The sequence below is a fragment of the Takifugu rubripes genome, chromosome 3 (genome assembly GCF_901000725.2).
Source record: "Takifugu rubripes chromosome 3, fTakRub1.2, whole genome shotgun sequence".
Lineage (NCBI taxonomy): Eukaryota > Metazoa > Chordata > Actinopteri > Tetraodontiformes > Tetraodontidae > Takifugu > Takifugu rubripes.
Window position 1 is genome coordinate 12,413,511 of NC_042287.1, and position 14,801 is coordinate 12,428,311.

At 48.4% G+C, this 14,801-nt stretch overlaps 2 protein-coding genes across 4 annotated transcripts; both read left to right on the forward strand.

The window, feature by feature from the left end:
* Positions 1-36: 36 nt before the first annotated feature.
* asb14b (ankyrin repeat and SOCS box containing 14b) lies at positions 37-3,118 on the forward strand. Its single transcript, XM_011602545.2, has 10 exons — positions 37-202; positions 422-546; positions 609-661; positions 734-865; positions 931-1,089; positions 1,157-1,402; positions 1,485-1,653; positions 1,748-2,282; positions 2,356-2,509; positions 2,591-3,118. The coding sequence occupies exons 2-10, from the start codon at positions 422-424 to the stop codon at positions 2,755-2,757; spliced, it is 1,740 nt and encodes a 579-aa protein (XP_011600847.2). The 5' UTR covers positions 37-202; the 3' UTR covers positions 2,758-3,118.
* A 217-nt stretch (positions 3,119-3,335) lies between these two features.
* On the forward strand, positions 3,336-13,452 carry tasorb (transcription activation suppressor b). Of its 3 annotated transcripts, XM_011602506.2 has the most exons (24): positions 3,336-3,748; positions 4,621-4,766; positions 4,848-4,940; positions 5,025-5,097; positions 5,225-5,316; positions 5,404-5,538; positions 5,635-5,759; positions 5,858-5,889; positions 6,123-6,228; positions 6,413-6,516; positions 6,607-6,716; positions 7,205-7,277; positions 7,392-7,466; positions 7,689-8,498; positions 8,693-8,985; positions 9,080-9,182; positions 9,278-10,134; positions 10,400-10,522; positions 10,631-10,790; positions 10,873-10,981; positions 11,069-11,247; positions 11,430-11,564; positions 11,753-12,028; positions 12,128-13,452. In XM_011602506.2, exons 1-24 carry the CDS (start codon positions 3,466-3,468, stop codon positions 12,985-12,987), a joined length of 5,352 nt encoding a protein of 1,783 aa, XP_011600808.2. In that variant the 5' UTR covers positions 3,336-3,465; the 3' UTR covers positions 12,988-13,452. The 3 variants fall into 3 exon arrangements, with proteins under 3 accessions (XP_011600808.2, XP_011600806.2, XP_011600807.2); XM_011602504.2 differs by having other exon boundaries at positions 3,337-3,748; positions 11,753-13,452; XM_011602505.2 differs by having other exon boundaries at positions 3,337-3,748; positions 11,756-13,452.
* The last annotated feature ends 1,349 nt before the right edge of the window (positions 13,453-14,801 follow it).

Sequence of the window (14,801 nt, forward strand, 5' to 3'; positions counted from 1 at the left end):
GTTTCAGTGGTATAAATAGCTGCAGTATGTGCTGGTGCTGAGGAACCTACTGGATTTGCCGCTGTAGAAAGTGTAGAAAGCACTTCATTTGTCCTGAAGATCAACAACAACTCTAATCACCTCAGAGACCGGCAGCTGGAGGGGAATTGTTGGGAAAGAAACCTCAGTTACCTCCTAGATCCATGCTCACAGGATCGGCTAGGTACGTTTTCCATATCAGTTAAAAAACGTTTCACTTATTTAAAAAAAAGTTTGTCATTGATTTGGAAACCTAATTTTGGCATCTATAACTGCATGTTTACACTTTCCATTCAAGGCTAGTGGTGCACGCTACTGCTGAGTCCCACATTTTAACGGTCTAGTTTACCCCATGACTGAATTCCCAGATTCCCTCCTGATTTGACCTCCACTGACCTTACAGATGCAGGCCGAGGCCGAGGATGACTATTGTCACTCAGAGGATGACTTTGATGAAGATGAGGCTACACAGTATATAATCGAACAAAGTCTAATCCAGTACAGAAAGCTCAAGAAACTGAGTCCAAGGTAAAAACTTTAAATAATGGTGTGCAAACCTTTGATTTCATAAACTATTCTAATATCAACAGTGATCTCAAGCCCAACGAGGACCCGGATGAGATTTTCAGAGCCATCCAAGAGGGTAAACTCACACAGCTTCATCAGGTTCGGCAGGTTACCGCCTGCAGTGCGAGATAATCTTCATGATTTTCAGGTGATCAAAAGGCTCTGGACAGACTGGCGATGCAGCCAGAGAGCTATTCCAGAGTGGATGAGCGCGGATGGATCCCGCTGCACGAAGCTGCGGTGCAAGAGGATAAAAAGATCCTCGAGATGATCTTCTCAGGTTATTCGGAACACATCTGCCATGGCTGATCCCGTAAGGTCCTAACATCTGTCTTGGGTTCGCAGCCTCACCCCCAGGTGCAGCCCAGTGTCGCACTCTGAACGGCGAGACGCCCCTTTTTCTGGCTGTGGTTCGAGGGCTCCGAGAGAACGCTACGTTTTTATTACAGAACGGCTCCAGTCCAGATCTTCAGAATGACGAGCAGGATTCGCCGTTAGTGGCAGGTACGGCCCCACCTGACTGCGCCCCGAGAAGCTCGCTCAATCTAAAATTCTTTGTTTCTATTGGCAGCTATTCTGAATGATCAGTACGACTTGGCCACACTGTTGCTTCGCTATAGAGCCAACGTAAACCAGACAGGACCACTGAGCCGGACAGCGTTGCACGAGTCTGCATTTTTAGGCCTGGAGAACTTCGTCTACTTGCTCTTGGAGTCTGGCGCTGACCCAAATGCACGTGACAGCAAAAAGAAGACTCCTCTGGCTCTGGCAGCACAGAACGGACATCTGATCATAGTGGAGGCCCTGCTAGAGAAAGGTGCGAGAGAGACGTTCAGTGTGGATTCAAGACATATCTGCCTCCAGCACTACTGCACAGGAAGTTATCTGTTCATTTTAAGGGGCCCATGTGGAGGCCGAGTCGGAGTCGGGCTCGGTCTTGTTTGACGCAGCGGAAGCCGGAAACCCGGATGTAATCTCCCTGCTGCTGGTCCATGGAGCAGACCCCAACCTCCCTATTTACAGCGGGCACCTGCCCATTCACCGGGCGGCCTATCATGGCCACATACTGTGAGAACTATGTCATGAAGTTCAACCTTCTCTACACGTGTGTGTGACTGGAAGCAAGGTGGTGTGTTGGTAAATGAGGATTTCTTTCTGACAGGGCTTTGGAGCAGCTCATCCCAGTCACCCAGCTCAGTGCTGTCAAGGAAAGTGGGATGAGTCCGCTCCATTCTGCTGCCGCTGGAGGGCATGCCCATTGCGTGGAGGCGCTGCTAAAAGCCGGCTACGATCCAAACTTCATGCTTCACCAGAGGGTGCGCCGTAACTACGATGACGAGCGCAGGTCCGCGCTCTTTTTCGCCGTGGCCAACAACGACCTGCAGTGCAGCCGCCTGCTGCTGGAGGCCGGAGCCATGGTGAACCAGGATCCCATCAACTGTTTGCAGGTGGCTCTCAGACAGGGCAACTATGAACTGATCAACACGCTGCTCAAGTCTGGTGCAAATGTGAACTACTACTCTCGGGTCAACGCCACCCATTTCCCCTCAGCGTTGCAGTACGCCTTAAAGGATGAGGTCATGTTACGGATGATCCTTAACCACGGATATGACGTGAAGCGTTGCTTTGACTGTCCATATGGTAACAACTCCCATGACTATGCTCCTTGGATGACCTCCATTATAAAAGACATGGTGGTGAGTCCAAGCTAATCTGAGTGGAACAAACCTCTTACCAACCTTTAACATTTTATTCTTTATTTCCTCCTAGTTCTGCGAGGTGATAACAGTGTCCTGGCTCACACATTTATCAGCACAGGTGGTGCGCATCATGCTTGACTACACCGACCACGTCTGCTTTTGCACAAAACTCAAGGAGACCTTGGAAGACCAGAAACAGTGGCTGGAGATCTGTGAAATTCAAAGTAAGTCATGTTTTGTACAGTCAGGGAAAACTGCAGTCATCCCCTTCTGTATGTCAAAACCAGCACCTTATTCAACCCCAGGAAATGCACGGAGCCTGAAACACCTTTGTCGGCTGCGGATAAGGGAGCGTCTCAGTCAGTTGCGCTTGAAAGCTCCAGTTTTCATCAGCTTCCTTCCTCTACCTGCCAGTCTCAAAGATTACCTACGCTTCAAGGAGTATGATATCTACAGCCGTGGCAGCATGTGAAAAGGTTGATGATAAACTTGCTGTTTTTTTTCCCGATAATGCGGCAATTTAAATAAAAGATTGTTATCTATTTAAATCCTTTGATTTTGATTTTGCTTTATTATCCTATTATCCCATCCCTGAGCTCAGTCACTCTGTCGCCATCTGGTGGCTAATTTAGTTATTTCAAGAAAACAATGTCTTTCGCGTTCTCTATTTATGTGTCCGTATCATCGTCATTATTATTATAAAAACTGTAAATGGGGCTTTTAAGGGATATGTTGGCTTCCTTTGAAACATTCACATCGTTTGCATGTATGAAAAATAGATCATTCACATTTTGGACAATGAGATATACTTTGATGACAATGAAATTAAATTGTGTGACGTCACAGACTGAAGTAGTTGTTTAATTTTTTTTTTTTTTACAAAAGAACTTTCGAAATAGTTTGAGCGACACAAATTAAATCTGTTAGATCAGATTAAATACGTTTCATCAGGTTTGACAGCAGCCTGAAAGCGAGCGTGTGCAGTGCCCCAATCGGCCGTTAGGGGGCGCGGATTTTCTTGCATGTAAACATAGTGACGGCAGCGTTTTGCAGTAGTGGAGAAGAACGCGTACGTCATTTTCACAATGGCGGAGGCTGGGTGAGGAGTGGAGTGTGTGTGTGAAGCGCCGCCGTAATCGTTCCAGCTACATCACCCGTACTACGTGCGCGGCGTCCGAAAATGGCCCACAATCCCAGCGCGGTGGGGAAGAAGCACTCGGAATGCACAGAGACGGACGATCTCCAGCCGGAGGGTGGCGAACCTCCGAGGAATTTCATCGCCACCTCAGCCACAGCCAACCAAAATGGCGATCAGCCTGGATGTGGAGACGGTGTAATGCCCGAACAAGAAGGCACTGAGCGGCGCCGGAGCGTGCAGGTGGACCCCCGGACTGTTAGTGGGTCTCTCCTGCCAGGCCAGAGACCGAGCTTTCAAATCCCGAGGAAGACGAGGGAGCGGAAAGGTCCTGCCATGTCGCCTGCCTGTCTTTTATAATTGTGCTGCTGCATCTTGCTAGCCTGCTAGTTTCCCGAGTTTTCTCGCCAGTTTAGCAGATGATTTCCTGACATTGGACGTGTAGATTGATACACATGAGGCTCTTTGGCAGCCCGGTGGTCCTGCTGGATTCTGCGGGAGGGAGCAGACACACAGCCCGGCTGTGAGCCAGTGTTTGGTAGGGAGGCAGCTAACAGCTCCAGTCCAGGTGCCTGGAGCCTGGAGCCTGTGTGCACTGGTCATTTTAAATTCCAGTGTTTGGGGTTCTTCACCTGTCAGTGGAAACACTGTTAGATTGTAATGTAATGGTGCTGCTGTCATGACTGGTTTGCTGGCTTGTGGGGTCCGATTGACCTCAATGAAGGGCAGGTGTCACCCCTCCAGTCTGCCTGCCTGCACTGTTTTCACCCATTAAAAGAATCCGAGTAGCTCTGCCTGCACGTCACCCTTGCTGATCTTGTTCAGCATGTTTCCCAAAGCTTGTGTAAAGTTTCCTGAAGTTCGTGGGACTTTTTAAAGACCGCTTCAGCACCTTAAGCCGTTGAAACGTTGCTCCGCGGGCATTGTTATGCTTTCATCCTCCTTTTGGAGGATGTTTGTCAATGGTAGCGCTGCAGATTGAGGCTGATGATGCAGGCAGGGTGGAACTTTTGGATGTGTGGATGGACGTTAATGTAAACCTAATCCAGACAGCTGCAGCCCATTGGTGATGCATTCAGTTTTCGTCGTGAAATTCCAAACACATTTATCAGCGACTTGAGTTTCCTCGTGGCGGGATGCTTTTAAGGCACGGACCTCTGCTGGAGACCGGCTTCTGATCCTCCCCTGTTTCCTTTCCAGGACTGTATAACTTTTTGCCCCCTGACAGTCGGGAGTTTGAGGACCTGGTGAAGATTGTGTCTTCGTGCTACTTGGACTCATCGTCACGAGGGACCTTCACCTACTGCAAGGCCAGGCTCATCCGCAACGAGCTCCTGGAGAAGGAGGTTGGGTCCTCAGAGTTCTGCTGTTTGTGTTGTCGAGCTCCTGATTGTTGTGTCTCACTTGCTGTGGAACTCCTCTGTCAGTTCATTGAGAAGCGACGGGAGATGAAGCAGGAGGGGCGAACCGAACAAGAACTCTCGGAGTCCTTTTGCTTTCTCTACCCTGACAAATCCAAGGTACTGATCCAGACTGTGGGATCCATTTGTTGCAGCTTTGTCGTGCGAGATTCTAAAGGTTTGTTTCTCCTCTGGCGTCTGCAGCTCCAGTGGATCTGTGAAAAGGGTCTGGCCGTTGGACATTCTAGGATAACGACATTAGGGAATCCGTCAGTGGGTGAGTTGAAACCTGCTTGGTGGGTCTGCTGTGAACGCTGACTGAACTCTTGGACCTTTCTGGAATGATGGAGTCCAACCATGAAGTTCTTTGTCTTTGGCTCACTTTATTTTTTTTGTTTTTGCAGGTGTTTACCTCTCTAAATATTCCGATCTGTTACAAATCAATCCCTTTGAAGTGGGCTCATACGGAGACATGATTGTTTTTAAAGTTATGAGGGTGAGGCTAGGTTCTGTGTTAGCTTGTCATCCAGCCTGAACAGTAACGCGCCTCGAGCATCCGGCTCATCGCTCTTCTGCTTCTCAGGGCCGCGTCAAACACATCCACGAGAACATGCCTAAGAACGCCATCGAACCTTCACCCAAGTTTGACAGTCACGTGTCCAAAAGTGCCAACAGGGTCACCTCTCCGCTGTCCTACAGAGCGTTTGAGCTCACGCAGGTAGACGCCGGCACCCTCTCATTTCCCCGTCATCAAAGTCTTCCTGTTTGGTTGTTGTTTACTCAGGCGGGATGTGTCCTCTCTCTGTCTCCGTAGCAATATTTTTTTGAGTTTGCCTTTGACGAGATCAAGGCCCGGCCGAGGCACTTGTGTCCCTACGCCGTGGTTTCCTTTCAGTATAAGGGGAAGGAATCTGCAGCGGCTCCCATGACGGCGCACAGGTAGAGTCACATCACGGAGTTCAGACATTCAGCAACGGGTCCTTCGCAGGTGTGCCAGATGTGTCAGCGTTGCTTTTTCTTTTTCTTTTCCCCAACAGGTTTAACACGCTTCCCTCTGAAGCAAGCAGAGGTAAAGAACAGACTTTCCACTATATTGGATCAATAGCGGACGGGTGTTGATTAGGATTTATGCTCCGTCTGTAGAACTCTAATATGTGTAAAGGTCACGTTATCCCAGGAGGTGAAAACAAAAATCAATTGGCAGCACTTTAATTAGCGTACTCGCTGGTAGCTACTTGCACAAGACTGCACATGATCTCAGCTGGGCTCAGACTTTGAAAGAAGCTGTTGATGGATTTGCAGGGAAGAGCTGCTACACCGTGTGGAGCGGGCCACTTGTGAACAAGGGCCAGGAGTTGTTCCCGATCTGTTTACGATCTTCCGCGCGCCCCTACCTTCCTTTCAAACTGTGAGTAAACTCATTCTCTCTTGTCTGTATCTGGATACCTGGAAACTTCCTCCGCGCTTTTACACTTTCCCCCTGCCTGATGTTGCCAACACACGCCGAGGTTCACCACGAGAAGCATTTTGGGGTCAGAGGAAGAATAGGTGTGTGGAATTCTGTGCTTAAACATCCTTGTGCTTCCCGGCAGACCTGAGAAGCTGGAGGTGACTCAGGGCATGCAGCTGGAGCAGGTGAAGCGGAAGATCCCCTCGGTGCTTTTTTCCTGGGACACATACAGCGCATCACGGGAAGGTCGGTCCGGAACAGCTTTGGAAGCAGCTCCACCTGAAAATGCTGTTTTACGACTGATTTGTATTCCAACCTGGCTGTGTTCTGCTGCAGTGATGAAATGCGGAATGTCCTGCAGCCTGTTTGAGGTGGTGGATGGGAAGGGCAAACCGACCAGTGGCAGCCTGGCGGCGCTGGTCAACAAGCTGGAGAGGGATCGGATGGTGAGCTATCATGTAGCTGATTTTGTTTTTAGATACCAGCTGCAAACCAATGGAACGCCAAGGCTTTAATGAATCGCCGACAGAAGCTGGATTAGCTGTAGAGTTCTATCCAGCTCTGTTAATATTCAATGATACTTGAGGCATCTTGTCACATTTTTCAAAAATGGCATGAGCTGTGTTATCTCATTTCTGTTTTTTCACATTTGAAAACGGTCCCCTTGTTCATTGTATTTGATTTGCATCCGGCTTTATCTGTTAAATATGCATTGACTTTTCACCTACATCCCCGACTGAGTCAATTATTAGTGAAGTTCTATAAGCAGGTAGAAGAAAGATATACGTCTGTCTTCATCTATTCCTGTTTTAGCTCGCTACCTATAAAATTGCATTAGCTGACTTGTCAGCTGATAAATATGGACGTGTCCTGCAGTGGGTTTTTGGACGCAGCTTTGTGGCGTTGCTAACCTCAGCCCCTGCTCCTCCTTTAGGTGCTCGTGAAGTCCCTGTACGACAGAGGCTTTCTCTTCCTGCTGTCCTCAACTCAGATGGTTGAATCCAAAGGTAGTGCAGAGCTTTTCCTAATTTTCTCTTGCCGGCTGAACACCTACCCGCTCCCCTGGGTGAAGTTCAGCCTTTTGAAAGTAAAATATAAAAAAGTTGCTGTTTGTTTTGTAGAGAGGTGGGGGCGTTTGGAGAAGAGCCTGCAAGCATTATTCATCTTCCAGGAGTCAAGGATGGTTGTTAAGTACTGTAAGTATCATTCGCTGTCCATCATCACTTTCTGACTGGTTCCATCTCTGTTTGGGGATTGGATCCAATCATTCCAGTTTCCTTATAAAAGCAAAGTGTACGGGGACATGATTTCTATTATTATGTATTTAGTTATAACAGTAAGTCTTTGTTGTGGGGACAGAAGCGCCGTTTTGTTGAAATGACACCTTCCTTTTCTTTTCTTTACGTCCTGCGTCGTAGCATCAAGACTGAGTGAGTCAGCGGAGCCCCAGCCTTCTGTCCTGACCTCCATGGAGCCCTTCTTCCCTGCTCTGCACTACGCCTTGTTCAAGTTGCGTACCAACCCGGGGAAGGACTTGAGTTCTGGGGTGGAACGCCAGTCCACCGATTACCTAACTCGTATGGACTCCGGCACAGTGCGGCCTTTCATTCTTCCAGACTACAAATATACCATGGACGACAGGACCTCCCCGCTCCAGATTCCGAGGCCCAAGTTCAACATGGATTCCGTGTTGCGTGCTTACATCCACAACCCTGCCAGTTACATTTTACCTCTGAACAAGGTCAAGGAGAACATAGAGAGACTAAGGAACCCAGTGCCTGCACCGACGCCTGCTCCAGCACCGGTGGAATACAGCCCCGTTTCTGACTGGGGGGGCTCGGACAGGGGAGACAGACTCCCAGACAGGGTCCTCCAGGAGAGGCCGCAGCAGGAAAAACCGACCCAGGAGAAGACGCCCCCGGACAACAGCAAACAAAGGCCCAGGTTGCCTCAATCTAACGGGGCCCAGTTTCAAACAGAGTCCCAGCCTCAGCCCCCTCCCAAGCTGCGTCTGTCCCAGAACGAGTACGACAAAGACAAGATGAAACAGTTGCTCAAGTTGATCCAGCAACATAAGAAAGCGCTCGTGAAGGACCCTGGGAAGGACAGGGGTGAGGACGGAGCCTGGGACACAAACATTCTAAAGAGGAAGTACGAAGGCGATGAGAAGGGCGGCGCCAACAAACACAAACGCCTAGATCCACTTTGCAACGGAGAATCCAGTAGAGGTGGGCAGAACTCTTAACGCTGTGCTTCTCAATGATCCGATCCATCTTCTGTCGCCACCTTTATTGCTGTATATGTATATTCTTATATACCAGAGCAACAATTTTCTTTCCTTTAAATGAATGTAGTATTTGCCTTTTTTGGCTAATTTGCCAATGTTGTAGATGCGTCTAATCGGCTTTGCGTGTCCTGCCAGGGCTACAGGCAGATGATTTGGGTGAGGACGTTGGACAGAAGGACAGTCTGACGGCTGTGATGGAAAGCATGGGCATCTATGACACTGACCTGAGGGCTCACGGGAACGACGGCTCCACAGCGGTCAACGAGACTCAGCACCTTCTCAAAATCCTCCTAACCACCCTGAAAAAAGCTGTTTCTCAGGGCTCATTCCCTGTCCAGACGAACAAGCCCTCAGCCGGTTCGGTGTTGGACTCTGAACCAGATCTTAAGCAACAAAAGGAGCTTGTATCACAAACGAACTACACTGAGGTGAGATAAACCTGTGTGCTCGTAGGGTTACTGCTCTACTATTATAGAAACTGTCTAGCAGACCTGCAAACTAAACCCTGTTCTTGTCTTTTAGGAGGACATGGACTGTAGTCCTGGGAGTCCTTTTAGTCCAGGCTCCCCACAGCATCCTGAGCACGCTTCCAAAGACCCACCCCGGGTGACCCCCGCAAATGAAGGTATTTACAACCATCCATCATACGATTATACATGGATGTCTGCTTTTAGTACTTGATATTACTGTGACAGTTTTCCTTTGTGTTTTCACACACAGAGAGAGCACATGAGCTAGAGTCAAAGTCAGAACCGGCGCCGGCGCCTGAGGTCCTGACAGCATCTGACGGGCACCCAGAGCCAAAAATGCCTGCAGGCGTGGAAGTGAAAAAGGTGGCTGCCCCATCCACATTAGCAACCATAGAGGATGTTCCCTCCAGGCCCTCCATCAGTTTGGACACCATTCTCAACCAGGAAGTGTACAGTCTTACCTCTGATATCAAAAACATCATGCAGACTCACCACATTAGCTATGCATCGCAGCTCCCTCATCGATTGACTCCCCGCCACGGCTGGTTGCCCAACAGCTGCTTCTCCGGGTTTGTTGTCCCGTACGTCTCCCCCGTTCCCTGTCACGGCCACGTCAAAACACTCTGTGAGAAGATGGACAGGTTAATCCCGCCCTTGTCGACCTCCAGCGGCGTCACCTCCCCGGGTCCTCCGCTGACAGCGTCTAGTCTGGCAACGCCGCCATCCACTCCAAATCAGTCTTCTAAAGCAAAACCAGAGCTGCTGGTATCAAAGAGCGCCTCCTGCTCTCACAGTGGGAAGATGGCTCCTGTTAAAGAAACCAAATCCACAAAGGCTAAAACTGAAGCCCCTCCAGCAGAGTCGGGGGGAGAGATCTACTCGCCCTCTCAAGTCCATCCAGACATTTCAGAATCCAAAAGCCAAAACTCGTGTAGCGCTTCGGGAAGCGGCTCCGGTCTGCTGGCCGGCAGCCTCATCGGTCAGTTGAAGCCTGAGGTTTTCAGCAGCCTGGTGGAGATCTTTAAGGATGTAACCAAGAACACAGTCAAGTTCTACATCTACTCTGGGGACGAATGGGAGGAGAGCGACGTCTGTAAGGATATCAAGGTAAGAGTCTCCACGTTCTTCCTTTTCATTTCACATTTAAGGAGCAAAAATTCTCCCTCCAGAGGTTTTCTGAAGTTGTACTTGCGTCCAGGCGCAAGTGGAAAAACGTGGCTCTGCGCTGGGAATGTGCAAAGCTGCACACACTCTTTGTGTCATTATGTATTCCTCATCTCTGTATCCGTCAGTCAGCAGCGAGCCACTGAGACAAAAGGACACCCTCAGCTGTCTGTCGCTAACAATTACCTCTTTCCGGTTTGTCACAAAGGAGTACTTGAAAAGTCTTGGCAACAGTGAGTGCAGCCCGCAGACGTTTCTAGAGAACAGCAGCAGTTTGGACAAGCTTCTAATCATCATTAGGAATGAGGACATCGCTGCGCACGTGCACAAGGTAATGGGACCCTTTTTATTGCCCTTAAATTATACCATCAGATCCCTGGAGTATCCAACAAAACCTGTATAAGAAATTTCTCCGTCTAAAAGGAATGTCATCCTGCAGATCCCAGCTCTGGTGTCTTTGAAGAAGTTGCCTTCGGTGAGCTTTGCTGGAGTTGACAGTCTGGACGACGTCAAAAACCACACGTACAACGAGCTTTTTGTGTCTGGAGGCTTCATCGTGTCGGATGAGTTTGTCCTGAATCCTGATCTCATAACACAGGGTATGTTGAACCTCATTTAAAAGAGGCACCTTTATGGAAATATAATCGTTGATACTCAAATTGTGCCGCTTGTTCTGTCCAGAACGTTTGCAGGGGCTGCTGAAATTCCTGGAGGAGCAGAGCACCCCTGAACACCCCTGGCACTGGAAGGTGCACTGCAAGTCCCAGAAGAAGCTGAAGGAATTGGGAAGGTTAGAACTTTGGAAGGTTTACTCGGCCTGATTATCATCATCTGCGCATCAACACTAAATCGCATCTTTTCTGCGATTCACTTGAAGGTTAAACACCAACGCCATGGGACTGCTCAACCTCCTCACAGCCTACCAGAAGAAGCACCTCGTAGAGTTCCTCCCTTATCACGAATGTGACACCCAATCGCGACAGGCTCCAGATCTGGAATGCCTAATCAAGCTCCAGGCTCAGCACACGCAGCAGCGGCACCTTATTTTCCTCACAGGTACTGACATTAAATCCTGCCGATTTGACCAAAAAACCCTAAAGGCAAAAATGTTAAAACTACATCATAAATGAAAGAACAGTGACAATCTACGGCAAGACCGTGGGTCCAGATATTGTTCTTTTGAATCTTTTCCCCCAAATGTTTCCTTGTTCTGAGTTTTTTTTATGTTTTTTTCTTAGAGAGGCCGTTTGAAATGTTCCTTCAATACTCCAGAAATGGAATTGTGATCGGCAGCATTGATGACGTCATGAGTGGCTTTCACAGTCTAATTGGGTCCATCAATCAGAATGAGCTTCCCACACCGCCCTCTACTGGTGAGTAACGTCCACAGCAGGAACACGGGAAAAACAGCAAAACAATTAGATTTGATGCAATTTTTCTTCTGCTCTGCATTATTATCTCATCAGGTACATCTCAATACAGCCCACAGAACTGCACAATTTGTTTGATAAACTGCGTTTGTGTCTCTCTTTTCCTCCTTTGCTTTGTCTGGCTGTCCCAGTAGTAAATGATGAGTGTGTAGAAGAGGACATGTCATTAGACTCTGATGACGGCGAGGGGCCCACCAAATCAGACCCCTTGGAGCAGAAGGAGAAAGGTGATGAGGGGAAGTCTCCGCTGCCACCTCCACCGGACGTGGACCAGTTTCGTCCTCCCCTCCCAGATAAGCAGACCACCCCCGAGACGGCGCCAACACTGTCTGATTTAAACGCTCTCAAAACGGCCATCTCCCAGTTTAAAGCCACCAACCAGCTTGGAATTGGCTCTACGGACATCGGTAGCTTATCGCCGGGTGGTTTTTCTGTAAATCCCCACCAAAGCTTCTTGTATCCTTCAGCTTCGTGGTCATCTTACACTGGCTCTTCTGGCTTTCCAGCCTCTCCTGCATACCCTTCCTCACCCTGCAACAGCTCACATGAACAGGAATACCACCGACCAATCACTGCACCTGCCCCAGTCCCAACCGCATCTGTGATAGCTAAAGCAGGACCTCTAGTCAACCTGGCTTCCCTGCCCTTGGAGGTCAAACCGCCTCCTCCTCCTCACCTCATGCTGCAGGGTCACGTCTATGGCTCAGACACCGGAGGAGCCGGGGCTGCTGGGACGTCCCCTCACAATGCTTCCCTGCCCTATGCAGACCAGAATGACTCAGCCCAGCCAGGTTTTAAGGCTGGAATTATTAAAAAAGTGAGTGCACTTCCCGTAAAGCAGGAAAGGACACCCTGTGGACCTGGGGAGGGTACGTGGGGGGCGTCAGGGACCACTACCTGTGAGACTGCCAGCAACCAGGGTGTGGTCGCATCTGGCCCAGTTGACCCAAATACACTCCCCACAACTGGAGAGCCCATTAGAGGTAACACTCCATCTAGTCAAGTGGCGAGGACTCACATGGATTGCACTGACACCCTTGGAGCTACCGTAGCAGTCCCTGCAGTGGCCAGCAGGGGGGGCTCACTCGTCAGACCTAAAATGCCTCCACATCCCATGAGTGGCATGGGTTTCAGCACTACAGGAGGCATCCCTGGACAGATGAATCACGGTCCCCTGCGTGGCGGCATGGGTCCTGGTAACTTTCGAGGGAGGGGACTCCTCCCGTTAGGAATTTGGCCTCGGCCGGGAAGAGGACACGATCGGGGGGGAGGGAACGGAAGCGGGCCCTGTTCTTGGGGTTACCCAGGAGGCAGAGGCCAACCGCAGAATTACTATTCATATTCTCACAACTATGCTCCTGAATAGACAATCGATGTGGGGCAACGCAATGCCATACACCAGAGACTTAATGAGCTGGCAGAATGTATATATTTGTTTGTCAAAAGCATTGAACTAAATCAGTAAATACAGATCTGAGTTTTCTACATTGAATAAAAATGTACTTAATAAAGGCAGTGCCGAGTGTCCTGCTGACGTGTGAACTGTTACGTACACTCTTTACATGTGAGCTATTTGAGACCCCTCTCAAACCACTATATTTATATTTGCCAGGAAACGTGTATGGCCTTCACTTTCTTGGATTCTATCACAATTGCTTCTGTTTGCCTACGAATTAAATGGTTTGTGAACAAGGGGAAAGGCTGGTATTTTTTAAGAAATCAGTGAAAATGTCACTTTTGGTGTTTTTTTTATTTTATTTTACATATTTGTCCTAAATTCTATTGAAATAAAACATTTCAGTTTGATGATCATGTCAAACAAAGGCTTTAAAAACAAAACCCATGTGTTTACCTTCCTTTAACTCAAGACCCACAAGAACAAATTTCTGTCATGTTTGGAGCAAGCCTGAGATGTAAAGTTCTGCCTTTCTTTACTTTTTTGACAGAAATTCTGTTGAAGCAGGGTGAACAGTCACACGAAAAGGCCCCGTGCTGGGCGCTCAAGCTCCCCACCCACCCACCCACCCACCCATCGCACCGCTTGATCACAAGGAGAAGGTAAGAGGCTGTTTTAGTCATCATCAGCTCTGTCCTGGGGAAACGCCAGAGGGCGCTGTTTCCATTAAAACAAACTGGGAGATTTCCAGTACAACTGGGGACTTAAATTAGTGGCATCTAAGGTGGTACAGAATGATCCGAACAACAATATTCATCTAAATTTAAAAAATATTTTGTTGATAAAAAATATTTCCTGATGACATCTCAGATTTCAGATTAAGCTTTTTAATGTTTCCAAATGCATAATCTCTATTCCCTCTCAGAACTTTTTATCCAAAGTATTGTAGGACAACGATTAAAAACGAGGCCGTCATTTAGGTGAGAACTCCGATCTGCTGCTCCATCAATCATCTTCGGAAGCGTGACCACCCACACGTCGAAAGTAAATGAATAAGATGAGCTCATAAAATATATGTCGAGAAACAATTTTCCTGGAGAATGAACATTTTCATTTTTAATGCTCAAAGCAGATTTAACTGCTGCTATTATTTGAGCGAGATTTTGAATAATGAGGTGTCACTGCAGTTATCAGCCATAGAATTGGAGGCATTGAGTTTGTGTCCTGAGTGTGGCACTTGAATCAAATTGAAGAGGGGGGGGGGGGTTGGCCTTGATGAGAACACGCATGCCTGTGTGTAATCACTGGAAACGTCTCAGTCCAAACAACCAGTGTGAGATTCATGGGGATGCTAAGAGGGAAAAGCCGAGGGAGCGACTCACAATTCATAACCCAGGAATAATTGATATGGTTGCCATGCGGGCATTTTCACTCTGAACTAGCTCGGTCTGGCTGCCGCGTCGCTGACATGATGAGATGTTTCAGGCCCGTGTGCTGCCATTCACAGACGTGCTTTTCATCAGAGTTCATCTTTTAATGGACAAATGGTGAAACAGAGACATGATGGGTTCAGCTCAAGAGGACACAAATGACATTAAATCAACAAAGAGGACACCAAAACGGCAACAGGTCGCCATGGGAAGAGAAATCATAGCACAAGGAAACATCAAACTTGATTTATACTGTTTTTAACGTGTAGCAGTTAATGTTGCCCATTGGGCCAGGATCCAGTGAGCAGACAACAAAGCCTGGATTCATTTACAACGTGCAGGTATGATGAACAG

Excerpts from the sequence above, each read along its gene's own strand:
- asb14b (XM_011602545.2), top strand. The coding sequence starts at position 422 with ATGCAGGCCGAGGCCGAGGATGACTATTGTCACTCAGAGGATGACTTT. Across the intron at positions 662-733 it reads TTTCAGAGCCATCCAAGAGG|GTGATCAAAAGGCTCTGGAC; the intron begins GTAAACTCACAC and ends CATGATTTTCAG. Across the intron at positions 1,090-1,156 it reads GGATTCGCCGTTAGTGGCAG|CTATTCTGAATGATCAGTAC; the intron begins GTACGGCCCCAC and ends TTCTATTGGCAG.
- tasorb (XM_011602504.2), top strand. The coding sequence starts at position 3,466 with ATGGCCCACAATCCCAGCGCGGTGGGGAAGAAGCACTCGGAATGCACA. Across the intron at positions 7,278-7,391 it reads TCAGATGGTTGAATCCAAAG|AGAGGTGGGGGCGTTTGGAG; the intron begins GTAGTGCAGAGC and ends TTTGTTTTGTAG. Across the intron at positions 10,135-10,399 it reads ACGTCTGTAAGGATATCAAG|GAGTACTTGAAAAGTCTTGG; the intron begins GTAAGAGTCTCC and ends TTTGTCACAAAG.